Source organism: Semicossyphus pulcher, unplaced genomic scaffold, assembly GCF_022749685.1.
Source record: "Semicossyphus pulcher isolate SPU_LCO1_2020_fin unplaced genomic scaffold, fSemPul1.0.p SCAF_2, whole genome shotgun sequence".
Lineage (NCBI taxonomy): Eukaryota > Metazoa > Chordata > Actinopteri > Labriformes > Labridae > Semicossyphus > Semicossyphus pulcher.
In genome coordinates, this window is record NW_027211693.1 from 6,435,508 (window position 1) to 6,451,173 (window position 15,666).

Below are 15,666 nucleotides of genomic sequence, written 5' to 3' on the forward strand. Positions count from 1 at the left end.
ATCATCAAAATAAACTTTTAAACTTTTCTTAACATTTGCCATATTCCAGCATGCTTTATAAATATTAGAACTTAAGTAATAATCAAATATCTGTCTCAATTATATTTCAATTTTATATATGTATAAAAAAATGCACAGACATTCAACTGAAGAAGAAGAAGAAAGCACACAGAGCTCACCTGCTTCCCCGCACGCTGAGGAATGCTTTCTGGCAACGTTTGTTCTTTATCTGCGTTTAACAATTTAAAACTGTAAAACAAAATCTGCCTGAGCTGTGGCCTGTTTGAGTGCAGACCTTCATCTCTGTTAAATGACGCTGTCTTTCTCCTTTTTTTGGTGTATTTTCTATGCTTCCTTTTGGTTTTTGGCCCTGTCTATAACTTTGTTATGCTGCTATCTTTTTTCATTTTTACCTGTGTACTGTAGGTTACCCATGAAAACCTCCGTTTTTAAATGTATTGTTCTTTGCTTACAGATTACAGAGTAGAACAAACAACTCTTGAAATCAGCCATGTCTAACCAAATTGGTAAGTTGACCTCTATTGTCTTCCAATAATGAATGAGAAAAAAGTTACTTACTTTGCCGTTACTTACACGTAAAACATTTGACTGGTTAGATATCAAAAAGGTGTCAGGCCTGGGCTAGAAAGAGGACTCAGATGTAGAGAGTAGACCGTCAAAGCACACTTTATTAGGATTCTTGACCTCTTTGACAGAGTGACAAATAAACAGGCTATGAAAATATCTATGAATCTAAGTAATATCAGGGAAAAAAATAACACAGGAAGAATCTCTTCCAAACAAAACCCACTCCGTGAAGGAGGCTCAAAATCACAAAAAATAAAGGAAAAGAACAAACAGAAATCTCTCCGCGAGGAGGAAAACAAAAGACTATGAAAAAACTCAAAATCACTCCCGAAGGAGGAAAACCAAACTCCGTAAGAAAACGGACCAAAATAAAACGCACTCCTCAAAATCAGAGGCTCTACAAAACACTATCAAACTTTAATAAGAACAAAAGATCGCTCCAAAGGAGGATAGCAAAACGGCTATAAAACAGAACTAAACTAGGCACTAAACTATGAAATGTACAAACAAAAAATCACTCGCAAGGAGGCAAAGAAAACTGGCTTAATAAATATAACATGGCTGAAACACGACATGGACTGTGGCAACTGGCTGCGGTGCACGACAAGGACGAGACACTTTGGCACAAGACAAAGGGAGACACAGACTATAAAACACATGAGGGTAATGGGGAACAGGTGGACACGATCAGGAATCAGGGGACACAATCAGACCGGTGACACATGAGGAAGGGCAAGTGACCTGAAACGAGAGGAGAGTTAATTTTCAAAATAAAACAGGAAGTCACGAGACAAAAAAAACCCAGGACGAGACAAACCTCACCGCGGTGTGACAAAAGGTTCATCAACCCATTTTAATAGGGGGACAGGAGCCTCTACCGATGACAGTGATTTTCAATGCCATTCTTGAACAACTAATCCGGGTCCCAATAAAGTACCTATTGCAATTTTCTATCAGCTGCAAATAATCAAGTATCATTTTTCAATTAGCTATGTGTATCAAAAATGGACCTGAATGTCAACCCCAGACTGTCCATGCTGCGCTTCATAGGAGACATCCAGCTCCTGCTTGTTAGCCACATAACTAATGTATAGTAATGGGGACATTTTAAAAAGTGCGTCAGCATCTTCCACAGCAAACCAAAGAGCTAAGACTGTTTATTGGGGTGAATCTGAGTGTGTATGTATGATCTTGGAGTGAAGCATTGTTAAATTCTTTACTTTGTGCTGCAGCTATTACTTCCTGGTGCTTTGACACAGAATAGGCCAAGCACTAAGTAAAGTATGTAACACTAGTTTGTGTTATGACTTGATGGATTCTGGACCCAAATGCACGACTCAAACAACAGGTTTAAACAGTAAATACAAGTCTTTAATGTTTAAAGTGACAAAACAAGTGCAAGGGGGAGGGGTGGTGCGTGGTCCCAGGATCTGACGTGGTTCGTGAAGTCACTAGTGAAGGTGAGGGTGAGAGTGTCTCGGTGTGGCGTCTGCCACGGGGTAATGGCGGTGCTGCGGCACAGCGCAGTGAGGTCCGTTTCTTGAGCGTACTCACTCAGGGGGGGAAACACAGGAGAGCAGGCAACAGGCAGGCAGGTTCACAGGCAGGCAGGTTCACAGGCAGGCAGGGCAGAAGCAAACAGGAGATCAGGAGGCGAGCACAGCAATCTGCGGCGAGGTGGAAAGGACACAGAGGTGTTAGCTACACAAGCTAGCAACAGGACACAAAGGCAAAAAAACACAGAGGAGCCAGGATGCAAACAACCACGTAGAGTGAAGTAATGATCTGGCAACAAGCAGGAGGGAATCCAGAGGCTTTATGGAAGGGTTGATTACTGGGGTGGATTCACCTGGCGCTGCCTGTGGAAGGAGACCACGCCCACCTGCACACATACACAGAACAGACAGGGGGAGAGACACAGGAGGAATACAGACAGGGAATGACAACACACACACATAGGGAGAAGGGAGGGCTGCCATGATGAGGATCATGACAGTTTGGCTTCAAAATTATAAAAATAAACACTCGAATTTGCTCCAATAGCTTGGCAAAGCCTTTTCTTTGCTTTGGGTGCACAATGGATTATGTTTAAGTGCTTTTCGTACGTAATAAAGATTTCTAAATTTAGATCTAGGTGACAGAGGGCCAAACCGTGACCAATCATGTTTATGTTGGCGGCCAAGCAATGACCCAACTGGGAACTGAATTAAGAAAAGTTGAATCTCAGGGTTGCTACTTTCACCTCAAGGGCTCTGAGCAAGTCAGACACTTGACATGTTTATATCCTCAAAATGTGCCGGGGATATTATTTGTTTACCCCGTGTGAACGCGATAACTCAAACAGTTTTACTGGGAATCGTGTCAAATTTGCTGCAAACATTCATGATGCCAGTGGGAGGAACCCTATTGACTTTGGTGAGCCTATGAGGTTTGCTTCAGCACCACCACCAGTCAAATTCCATACAAAAATACGACAGGGATCTTTATAAAGCAACATCAAAGACCCAAGTGAAGGAACAAACAAACATAAACAACAATAGCAGTAAAATAAATAAATAACTAAAAATAAAAAACTTTCTAACTAAAATTTTCTAATAACATACAGCTGGCTGATATGTTATTTTGTGTTGAACATATTGACCATTGAATTTGAGAAAGATATGGCTTTTCAGCATGAAAATGGCCATAACACAAAATTCCAATTTGATCATTACGAAAGCTGTACACCTTGTTGAAAGAGTTAATCTAAGACTGGACACAATTTTTCATTGAAATCAATGGAAAGGAGGTGGTACAAACAACATTTGTCTAGTTGAAGACATGAGGTTGTCACCCACCCACCAACAGCATTTGTTTCGTCAACAAAATTACAGTTATGCCTCGGCACCTTTCGAGACAGGAGTCGCAGTAGCTGCTGTTCATAAGGAAATGTAATTTGTTTGTTGTTATTTCCTGTCTTCCCCAGGGAAAGTTGAAAAGTGTTGTCCTTTTTAGCTGAATAGGTTTTGGGGCATTGAGCTTGGGCCAAATATACGTAATCAATCCATTGTAAAGAGCTTTCAATAGTAGTATTAGAAAAGCAGTATTGAAATTCAGCCATTAAAAATTCATTTAAATTTCATTTTAACTGCAGTGGCAACCCGTGACCAGACCACTGACCTGGATGGGCCCCAGTTCCTCCAGGAGCTTGTGCCGGCTGCAGAGAAGACCGCCCTTCTCTTTGAAATCTCCTACCTCTGCTTGGCCAAGTTCCCTGAGCTGGAGAAGCTCATCAGATCCAACGCCGTGGAAGTTCAGATGGCTTTCAACACCTCTGACGCACTGCTGATGCAGGTAATTGAATCAGATTGTGAACAATGGTTACTTGGATGACTTTGGGTGACATTGGGTGTGTTTCCATGCATATTCATTTTACCATATTATTAGGGACGCTTGATTACTCCATGTCTGAGCTGGTGATTGTGAATGCCATGTCCAGTTTACAATGGGAGCTCATTGTGCTGAGACAAATGGCAAACTACTTCTGCCACAGATTTCTGAAAAACAAAACACTGAGGCAAGAACTGTTCAGTTGGACTAAAAGGACTTCATGTTCGAGTTAAGCTTCTTTAAAAACCTTTCATTTCTTCCATCAGTGCATCAGCACCAGTGAAAACATGGTGACCATCCTGCTCCCTATGCTCATGAAAGCTGTGGAGAAAGAACAAGCCACAGTTGCCATCAAATTCCTGGAGAAAGCCAGACAATGGATTCAAGACATCATCCGTGAAGTGCAAGACATGGTGGATGAGTAAGAAAAACATATACTGATTCTAAGCCAGCCTGGAAATGATCAGAGGTAGTCTAACATCTTAAACTGCATTGAAGATATAGGCGTACATAGTCAAAATGTTTGTAGCACTTTAACATACAGTATGGTGCTGAAAGAGCAGCATAACAAGAAGTTAGTAACGGCTTAAACTCATTATAGTTACAGTACGAAAATATTCAGGCATTATACTATCACTACTTCAGCAACTCTGATATACTCCATGTAAGGATATACTCTATAGTCCTGTGTATCTCACTGGGTAGAGTGCTTGGCACTCTGACCATGGCACTAACACTGCCAGGATTGGGGGTTCAATTCCCACTGGGGCCACCCATGCTGAAAACTGTTTGCAGTCATTCCATTGTAAAGCGCTTTGAGTAATACTGGTAATGGAAAAGCACTATAGAAATACAAATTCAAGGATTTTGAACATCGCCCAACTAATGACCTTTAGGCTCCTGAGCCAGCATCTGATATGCCACTGGGATGTTAGAGTCCTCTGACTGCTTTGAAAAACTGTCCATGAAAAGAATATGTAACCCTCTCTTCATAGGCCTTATAGTGTGCATGGGTGAGGCTATATGGCTCTGAATGAGGTATGACCGGGGTTCTATTACTTGAGCCCTTAATGGCAGTTTGATACTGTGTGAGGAGAGGATGTGTGCCTGTGCAAATGTATGTACAATACATGAAAACAAGACACAAACATAGATTACTACTTAGACACTAAATAACTTGAGTTGTAAAGAATATACAGATTTAAGGATGGATGAAATTACAATTAGAACAAAAATGTCTGTTACACTACCATAGTTGGCTAATAACTGTAGAAATAATAGATGTGAACCTCAACAACAACTGGGTTTCAAACCAGGAACATTATAGATTATAGATTATTAATGAGCGCTCTCAAACTATAACATACACATCAAAGTGGGGATCCCGGAAGATAAAACAATTAGTCGATTTACTGATCTTCATTCATTGTAAGGGCCCAGACTGATGGAAACTTTTCCTAAGGACCAGAGAAACGTTAAGCAACGGTCCGCAGCTTCTTGACAGTTCCCAAACATAATCCGGCAGATGAGGAAAAAAAGTTGTCCCAGCGTATCCTTTATAGCTCAACTGGTGATGAGGGCACCACAGCCGCTGTCCCTCCACAGGTGGTTGTTGGCTAGACAGCTGACGTTTGTGATAGCCCATTGGGGAGCCAATTCTTCAGACCAACACAACCCAAATAATAAATATACACACAAGACATACTATTTGAAAGGACTTTAATGTAACTAGCAAATCAAGACTTTGCTGTCCAGGAGTACCAACTGACATCTAAAATGGATGAATCTGTCATTTAGTAAAGTGTTACCAAATCAAGTTACAGTACATTGATTCTCATTGTAGAGTGTGTGTGTTTGTTGGAACGTTGTTGGCAGTTCCACAGAACTAAGAAAAGATGAGATAAGCCACACTCAAAGAGAATGATTGACATCAAACAGGGATGAATCACTCCTTAAGTTGTACTATAACTTGATTTGGTAACACTTTACTTAATGATTGATTCCTCCATTTTAGATGTCAGTTGGTGCTCCTGGAGAGTAAATCTACCCCTCCCGCCAGGGTTAGGAGTTCCATTCCCTGTGTAACTCAATGGGTATAGCATGGCACTAACACTGCCAGGGTCAGGGCACTTTTCAAATGTATTTCTGTTGAAAAAACGCTTTTCACTGAATGAATTGTAGATTATAACGTTGTGTTTTGTGAAGGTGACATACTGTGATGTTTTGTTTGGTCTCAGGTCCAAACTGCACCATTTATGAAATAACTGGTTGAGGTGATGGTTGGTCCTGAGGCTAGACCAGTTGAGAACCATTGCTTTAAACTATGTTGAACCATGTATATATATTTTAACTGGTGGATTAAAAAAAAACCACATTGGAAGTGTATGTTTGTCTGTGTGTGACATTCCAAACAGATCCTGACAGTTCCAAGGAAGTTACTCAACACACACACCTACACATCCACACACCCACACACCCTTTATAAGGACAGGTATCGTAGCTTGAACTTACAGCCAGCATCCCTCAGCAGAGACAGGACCTGGGCCTCACAGAACCTCACTGCTAACACAATGTAAGTACTAATCAATAGATCATAGATTATAGAAGTTTTCTTAACATTTGCCATTTTCCAGCATGCTTTATAAATATTAGAACTTAAGTAATAATCAAATATCTGTTTCAATTATATTTCAATTTTATATATGTATAAAAAAATGCACAGACATTCAACTGAAGAAGAAGAAGAAAGCACACAGAGCTCACCTGCTTCCCCGCACGCTGAGGAATGCTTTCTGGCAACATTTGTTCTTTATCTGCGTTTAACAATTTAAAACTGTAAAACAAAATCTGCCTGAGCTGTGGCCTGTTTGAGTGCAGACCTTCATCTGTTAAATGACGCTGTCTTTCTCCTTTTTTTGGTGTATTTTCTATGCTTCCTTTTGGTTTTTGGCCCTGTCTATAACTTTGTTATGCTGCTATCTTTTTTCATTTTTACCTGTGTACTGTAGGTTACCCATGAAAACCTCCGTTTTTAAATGTATTGTTCTTTGCTTACAGATTACAGAGTAGAACAAACAACTCTTGAAAGCAGCCATGTCTAACCAAATTGGTAAGTTGACCTCTATTGTCTTCCAATAATGAACGAGAAAAAAGTTACTTACTTTGCCGTTACTTACACGTAAAACATTTGACTGGTTAGATATCAAAAAGGTGTCAGGCCTGGGCTAGAAAGAGGACTCAGATGTAGAGAGTAGACCGTCAAAGCACACTTTATTAGGATTCTTGACCTCTTTGACAGAGTGACAAATAAACAGGCTATGAAAATATCTATGAATCTAAGTAATATCAGGGAAAAAAATAACACAGGAAGAATCTCTTCCAAACAAAACCCACTCCGTGAAGGAGGGACAAAATCACAAAAAATAAAGGAAAAGAACAAACAGAAATCTCTCCGCGAGGAGGAAAACAAAAGACTATGAAAAAACTCAAAATCACTCCCGAAGGAGGAAAACCAAACTCCGTAAGAAAACGGACCAAAATAAAACGCACTCCTCAAAATCGGAGGCTCTACAAAACACTATCAAACTTTAATAAGAACAAAAGATCGCTCCAAAGGAGGATAGCAAAACGGCTATAAAACAGAACTAAACTAGGCACTAAACTAGGCACTAAACTATGAAATGTACAAACAAAAAATCACTCGCAAGGAGGCAAAGAAAACTGGCTTAATAAATATAACATGGCTGAAACACGACATGGACTGTGGCAACTGGCTGCGGTGCACGACAAGGACGAGACACTTTGGCACAAGACAAAGGGAGACACAGACTATAAAACACATGAGGGTAATGGGGAACAGGTGGACACGATCAGGAATCAGGGGAGACAATCAGACCCGTGACACATGAGGAAGGGCAAGTGACCTGAAACGAGAGGAGAGTTAATTTTTAAAATAAAACAGGAAGTCACGAGACAAAAAAAACCCAGGACGAGACAAACCTCACCGCGGTGTGACAAAAGGTTCATCAACCCATTTGAATAGGGGGACAGGAGCCTCTACCGATGACAGTGATTTTCAATGCCATTCTTGAACAACTAATCCGGGTCCCAATAAAGTACCTATTGCAATTTTCTATCAGCTGCAAATAATCAAGTATCATTTTTCAATTAGCTATGTGTATCAAAAATGGACCTGAATGTCAACCCCAGACTGTCCATGCTGCGCTTCATAGGAGACATCCAGCTCCTGCTTGTTAGCCACATAACTAATGTATAGTAATGGGGACATTTTAAAAAGTGCGTCAGCATCTTCCACAGCAAACCAAAGAGCTAAGACTGTTTATTGGGGTGAATCTGAGTGTGTATGTATGATCTTGGAGTGAAGCATTGTTAAATTCTTTACTTTGTGCTGCAGCTATTACTTCCTGGTGCTTTGACACAGAATAGGCCAAGCACTAAGTAAAGTATGTAACACTAGTTTGTGTTATGACTTGATGGATTCTGGACCCAAATGCACGACTCAAACAACAGGTTTAAACAGTAAATACAAGTCTTTAATGTTTAAAGTGACAAAACAAGTGCAAGGGGGAGGGGTGGTGCGTGGTCCCAGGATCTGACGTGGTTCGTGAAGTCACTAGTGAAGGTGAGGGTGAGAGTGTCTCGGTGTGGCGTCTGCCACGGGGTAATGGCGGTGCTGCGGCACAGCGCAGTGAGGTCCGTCTCTTGAGCGTACTCACTCAGGGGGGGAAACACAGGAGAGCAGGCAACAGGCAGGCAGGTTCACAGGCAGGCAGGTTCACAGGCAGGCAGGGCAGAAGCAAACAGGAGATCAGGAGGCGAGCACAGCAATCTGCGGCGAGGTGGAAAGGACACAGAGGTGTTAGCTACACAAGCTAGCAACAGGACACAAAGGCAAAAAAACACAGAGGAGCCAGGATGCAAACAACCACGTAGAGTGAAGTAATGATCTGGCAACAAGCAGGAGGGAATCCAGAGGCTTTATGGAAGGGTTGATTACTGGGGTGGATTCACCTGGCGCTGCCTGTGGAAGGAGACCACGCCCACCTGCACACATACACAGAACAGACAGGGGGAGAGACACAGGAGGAATACAGACAGGGAATGACAACACACACACATAGGGAGAAGGGAGGGCTGCCATGATGAGGATCATGACAGTTTGGCTTCAAAATTATAAAAATAAACACTCGAATTTGCTCCAATAGCTTGGCAAAGCCTTTTCTTTGCTTTGGGTGCACAATGGATTATGTTTAAGTGCTTTTCGTACGTAATAAAGATTTCTAAATTTAGATCTAGGTGACAGAGGGCCAAACCACGACCAATCATGTTTATGTTGGCGGCCAAGCAATGACCCAACTAGAAACTTAATTAAGAAAAGTTGAATCTCAGGGTTGCTACTTTCACCTCAAGGGCTCTGAGCAAGTCAGACACTTGACATGTTTATATCCTCAAAATGTGCCAGGGATATTATTTGTTTACCCCATGTGAACGCGATAACTCAAACAGTTTTACTGGGAATCGTGTCAAATTTGCTGTAAACATTCATGATGCCAGTGGGAGGAACCCTATTGACTTTGGTGAGCCTATGAGGTTTGCTTCAGCACCACCACCAGTCAAATTCCATACAAAAAAAACGACAGGGATCTTTATAAAGCAACATCAAAGACCCAAGTGAAGGTACAAACAAACATAAACAACAATAGCAGTAAAATAAATAAATAACTAAAAATAAAAAACTTTCTAACTAAAATTTTCTAATAACATACAGCTTGCTGATATCTTATTTTGTGTTGAACATATTGACCATTGAATTTGAGAAAGATATGGCTTTTCAGCATGAAAATGGCCATAACACAGAATTCCAATTTGATCATTACGAAAGCTGTACACCTTGTTGAAAGAGTTAATCTAAGACTGGACACAATTTTTCATTGAAATCAATGGAAAGGAGATGGTACAAACAACATTTGTCTAGTTGAAGACATGAGGTTGTCACCCACCCACCAACAGCATTTGTTTCGTCAACAAAATTACAGTTATGCCTCGGCACCTTTCGAGACAGGAGTCGCAGTAGCTGCTGTTCATAAGGAAATGTAATTTGTTTGTTGTTATTTCCTGTCTTCCCCAGGGAAAGTTGAAAAGTGTTGTCCTTTTTAGCTGAATAGGTTTTGGGGCATTGAGCTTGGGCCAAATATACGTAATCAATCCATTGTAAAGAGCTTTCAATAGTAGTATTAGAAAAGCAGTATTGAAATGCAGCCATTAAAAATTCATTTCAATTTCATTTCAACTGCAGTGGCAACCCGTGACCAGACCACTGACCTGGATGGGCCCCAGTTCCTCCAGGAGCTTGTGCCGGCTGCAGAGAAGACCGCCCTTCTCTTTGAAATCTCCTACCTCTGCTTGGCCAAGTTCCCTGAGCTGGAGAAGCTCATCAGATCCAACGCCGTGGAAGTTCAGATGGCTTTCAACACCTCTGACACACTGCTGATGCAGGTAATTGAATCAGATTGTGAACAATGGTTACTTGGATGGCTTTGGATGACATTGGGTGTGTTTCCATGCATATTCATTTTACCATATTATTCGGGACGCTTGATTACTCCATGTCTGAGTTGGTGATTGTGAATGCCATGTCCAGTTTACAATGGGAGCTCATTGTGCTGAGACAAATGGCAAACTACTTCTGCCACAGATATCTGAAAAACAAAACACTGAGGCAAGAACTGTTCAGTTGGACTAAAAGGACTTCATGTTCGAGTTAAGCTTCTTTAAAAACCTTTCATTTCTTCCATCAGTGCATCAGCACCAGTGAAAACATGGTGAACATCCTGTTCCCTATGCTCATGAAAGCTGTGGAGAAAGAAAAAGCCACAGTTGCCATCAAATTCCTGGAGAAAGCCAGACAATGGATTCAAGACATCATCCGTGAAGTGCAAGACATGGTGGATGAGTAAGAAAAACATATACTGATTCTAAGCCAGCCTGGAAATGATCAGAGGTAGTCTAACATCTTAAACTGCATTGAAGATATAGGCGTACATAGTCAAAATGTTTGTAGCACTTTAACATACAGTATGGTGCTGAAAGAGCAGCATAACAAGAAGTTAGTAACGGCTTAAACTCATTATAGTTACAGTACGAAAATATTCAGGCATTATACTATCACTACTTCAGCAACTCTGATATACTCCATGTAAGGATATACTCTATAGTCCTGTGTATCTCACTGGGTAGAGTGCTTGGCACTCTGACCATGGCACTAACACTGCCAGGATTGGGGGTTCAATTCCCACTGGGGCCACCCATGCTGAAAACTGTTTGCAGTCATTCCATTGTAAAGCGCTTTGAGTAATACTGGTAATGGAAAAGCACTATAGAAATACAAATTCAAGGATTTTGAACATCGCCCAACTAATGACCTTTAGGCTCCTGAGCCAGCATCTGATATGCCACTGGGATGTTAGAGTCCTCTGACTGCTTTGAAAAACTGTCCATGAAAAGAATATGTAACCCTCTCTTCATAGGCCTTATAGTGTGCATGGGTGAGGCTATATGGCTCTGAATGAGGTATGACCGGGGTTCTATTACTTGAGCCCTTAATGGCAGTTTGATACTGTGTGAGGAGAGGATGTGTGCCTGTGCAAATGTATGTACAATACATGAAAACAAGACACAAACATAGATTACTACTTAGACACTAAATAACTTGAGTTGTAAAGAATATACAGATTTAAGGATGGATGAAATTACAATTAGAACAAAAATGTCTGTTACACTACCATAGTTGGCTAATAACTGTAGAAATAATAGATGTGAACCTCAACTACAACTGGGTTTCAAACCAGGAACACTATAGATTATAGATTATTAATGAGCGCTCTCAAACTATAACATACACATCAAAGTGGGGATCCCGGAAGATAAAACAATTAGTCGATTTACTGATCTTCATTCATTGTAAGGGCCCAGACTGATGGAAACTTTTCCTAAGGACCAGAGAAACGTTAAGCAACGGTCCGCAGCTTCTTGACAGTTCCCAAACATAATCCGGCAGATGAGGAAAAAAAGTTGTCCCAGCGTATCCTTTATAACTCATCTGGTGATGAGGGCACTACAGCCGCTGTCCCTCCACAGGTGGTTGTTGGCTAGACAGCTGACGTTTGTGATAGCCCATTGGGGAGCCAATAATAAATATACACACAAGACATACTATTTGAAAGGACTTTAATGTAACTAGCTAATCCAGACTTTCCTGTCCACTTTTGTCTCCACCGCTGCAACAGTTGGTCCTTTTCTTCTGCCGAACTCTTGTGCACTATCTCTCCATGGCAACAGGGGGCGTGCAGGCAGTGTCCACATAAGAGTGTTTTGCCCAGATAAAACAAGGCTTACAAATATTTTACAAAAAATTACTAAGGAAATGATCATGCTGTCCTTCAGGGACACCACTGGTTTAATTTTACAAAGCCATTGACAGTGCCATACTTTTACACTGGGACGCGTCAGCATATGACCACACAGGGAGAACTGTAGTGGTGATTCTGACATACAAACTGTAGCCTATAATCACAAAACTGTCACAAAATAAGGCTTCAGAACATTTTACATTTCCTCACAACTGTATTTTGGTTGTTTTGAGAGGACTCATCATTGTTCAGCATGAACATGAACTGCTTGTTAAATAAAATGTTATGGACTCAATTTCACAACCTGACCCTAGATTGTTTCCGCAACACAGGTATGGGAAACTCAACCGGGATGTTGCCAGTGCCACCAGTGAAGTGAACACAACCAAAGTCAAAACTGATGCTGAGAAAGCAAAACTGACCAATGAGTTAAAGGCTCTGCAGGACCAGGTGGCACATTTCGACAGCCTTGTGAAGGAAAAGCAGTCAGCGTTGGATAACAATGAAAAGGCCATTGAAGCTGCTACTCAGGAGCTTCAAAAAATCGTTAGTGACATCGCGAGCAGAAACAGGAAGTTCGGCATCGTAGCTGCTGTGATCCCTTTCATTGGCGCTATAATTGATGCAGCCCAGAGGTCCATCAACAGTGGTGATGACAAACGTCGCCTGGAGATGGCCCGGGACAATTTAAACGACTTGCGAGGGAGGAGAGCTGAACTGTCTCGTGACGAGGGCCTGGCTCAAACCACTCTGATGCATTGGCAGTTTCAGCTCACGAAGGGATCGTTTGATCTAGGTAAGAATCAATGCTTGTGCTTTTTAGGGTTAGGGTTAGGGTTAGTATTCTGCATGACTTGACAGGCCAAGGTGGCTAATGTTGCCTAGCCAGGCCACCTCCACCTCCACACCCACAAACCACCCACCCACCCAAGATAGCCACTGGCAGGCAGCTAAGGTAACTTTCCTTTTTCATTCCTTTGTAGGCGCTGTTCCTGACCCGGTCCACCTTCCTGAGGTCCAGCAGAACCTCACCAGGATCCAGCAAATTCTCCTGCAGCTCAGGAGCTTCTGGGAGAAGATTGAGAAGCTGGTGCAGGACCTGAAGCAGAAGACTTTCTCTGGAGAAGACCTGGTCGATGTCCTCGATGACTTCAAGGCCGAGTTTCTGGAATCCATCGAACTAGCCAAAGAGGTATTAAAGTCAAATGTATAGTTTCTTTCACATGATAGCCAGATGATTGTTTCCCAGCTTGAAAATAATATTTCGGGGCCGTTAAAAAAATAACTTTTGTATGGTTTGGTAAAAGTGTTTAAAATGTGGGAGGAACGTTGCCTCCTAACAGAGCAGTTTTGAAAATGTTTCTAGAACCCTACATTTAAACGGTATCAGAACCACATGATGGGCTCAAGCAACATTGTATAATGTTCCACAAATGTTTTCGGTACTAGCTGGGTTGGCCTGAGAGACATCTATGACGTAAAACTTCAGTTCTCTGGTAATAGTCTCACTAATCCCAGCAGAATGTATCCACTGTTGCATGGGAGTCATAGGGCAAACCACTCTTACTTGTTCTAAGTGTTGATGATTCACAAGTAATTATATTTAGAAGTGAATTGCTCATGACATTTCAAACACTGACTAATTCTTATTCTTTCTGGATTGATCTGCAGGCTTGGAGTAAATTCCGCGTTGGCTGCATCAGTGTCAGAAGCATATTTGCACTGAAAAACAAGGATGCCTACAAGTTCCTGGAGATCAGTCCATCTTCTCTGACAGCTGAGCAGTGGCAGCAAAAATATGATAACCTGAAAGAACGCCTGGAGAACTTCTACCCCACCCCCGACACTCCTGCCTTAGAGAGCCCGTGACCTGGAGGATCCTGCTGAGTGGAAGATGTTTGTCTCCCTGGTTGCCTGATAGGTTGATGTGGCTTTGCTGCGTCCTTACAGTGTAATAGAAAGTATATTTCTTTTCTGCAATGCTTTAACATAACTTTCGATAAATTCAGCTGAGCAACAGGCATATACAGTATAGATATGCATACAATAAACATGAGCTATTATATCATACATAGGTGTCAGATGACATATATAGCCGACACGCTTTGCTTTGCTCATTATTTCATTGCTAACTGCAGTTGTGGGTGTAATCCTGGCTAACATGATCATGATTCAATATGAAATAAACGCTTCTCAAACAAGGATTCTCCCACCAATGATTATTTCAATCCCAGCCCTCACTGCTGATGTGTATGATTATCCTGTGTTCATCATGAATATCCATGAACTCCTCAGCTATTAATGTCAAACTATTGGGCTCAGCTTGTTTAAAATTATTCATGGATCAGACAGACCGTCAGTGTGCTGTCTCTGGGAGGGGTTATCATTATGTCATGGCAATGAACTACCATGTTAATTATTGCCCAACATATTTTCAACTGTTCCAAAATTATATATATTAAATATTACATAATAACAGCAAGTGATAATAATAATAAACAAAAAAAACATGAAATCTCATTTTATATTTTCATTATTTTATATAAAGTCACTGATCCATGAACTTATTTACTCCCCTTCAACCGCCATTTTCATATTCTGTAAAAAGCACTCACAGTGTCAGCGGTGGGAGTTCGATTCCCACTGGGGCAAACTGTGCTAAAAGGCACTTTGGATGAAAAGTGCGCACAATGTCTGAAATGTTTCTCACAATCTGTGCTGGGTGACATGTTAAGTTCACTGTCTTTATCAACGTGACAAAATACTAACTTAGCATGTTGCTAAGAATTTCAGTAGGTGATATTTTACTACTGTCAGCTGTGGCATCGCTACTTTAACCTCTTCTTCTTTCACCTTCTTCACTGTTTTACGACCAGAAAGAAACACACTGACAAATAAGTACAAAACTCGTGTTGATTGATTTGAAAAATGTTCTTCTTGCAAGGAGCGAACAATTAAGCTTCGTCCAATCAGCGTTCCTTTCAACAGACTTTTTGGTTTATCGTCTTCCAGCGAAGCAGTTGAGGAAATTGAGACCTCTCGGTCACTTACACATTACCAACAGTTTCCTTATAACCTATAAGACACACACACACACACACACACATAACACACATAAGAACTTTAAAAAAAGACATCCCACACTTACCCCACAGGCTTCACCCTAACAAAAGCAGTGTAATCATACATTTGCCTGGACAAAATTGCATTGTATTTGACCATAGCGATTGCCAATGTTGTGGTAAATGCTTTCAAATGAACTATTCTGACATAACCTACC

At 41.3% G+C, this 15,666-nt stretch overlaps 1 protein-coding gene across 2 annotated transcripts; it reads left to right on the forward strand.

The window, feature by feature from the left end:
* Positions 1-4,316: 4,316 nt before the first annotated feature.
* On the forward strand, positions 4,317-14,577 carry LOC138598599 (putative leucine-rich repeat-containing protein DDB_G0290503). 2 transcript variants are annotated; one of them, XM_069670411.1, is made up of 8 exons: positions 4,317-4,426; positions 6,372-6,529; positions 7,015-7,066; positions 10,274-10,473; positions 10,776-10,930; positions 12,719-13,182; positions 13,370-13,578; positions 14,058-14,577. In XM_069670411.1, the coding sequence occupies exons 3-8, from the start codon at positions 7,051-7,053 to the stop codon at positions 14,253-14,255; spliced, it is 1,242 nt and encodes a 413-aa protein (XP_069526512.1). In that variant the 5' UTR covers positions 4,317-4,426; positions 6,372-6,529; positions 7,015-7,050; the 3' UTR covers positions 14,256-14,577. The 2 variants fall into 2 exon arrangements, with proteins under 2 accessions (XP_069526512.1, XP_069526511.1); XM_069670410.1 differs by lacking the exon at positions 4,317-4,426 and having other exon boundaries at positions 5,980-6,529.
* The last annotated feature ends 1,089 nt before the right edge of the window (positions 14,578-15,666 follow it).

Bases quoted from the DNA above. Each gene is read 5' to 3' on its own strand.
- LOC138598599 (XM_069670411.1), top strand. The intron at 10,931-12,718 runs GTAAGAAAAACA...TCCGCAACACAG, and splicing joins GTGCAAGACATGGTGGATGA to GTATGGGAAACTCAACCGGG. The intron at 13,183-13,369 runs GTAAGAATCAAT...ATTCCTTTGTAG, and splicing joins GAAGGGATCGTTTGATCTAG to GCGCTGTTCCTGACCCGGTC.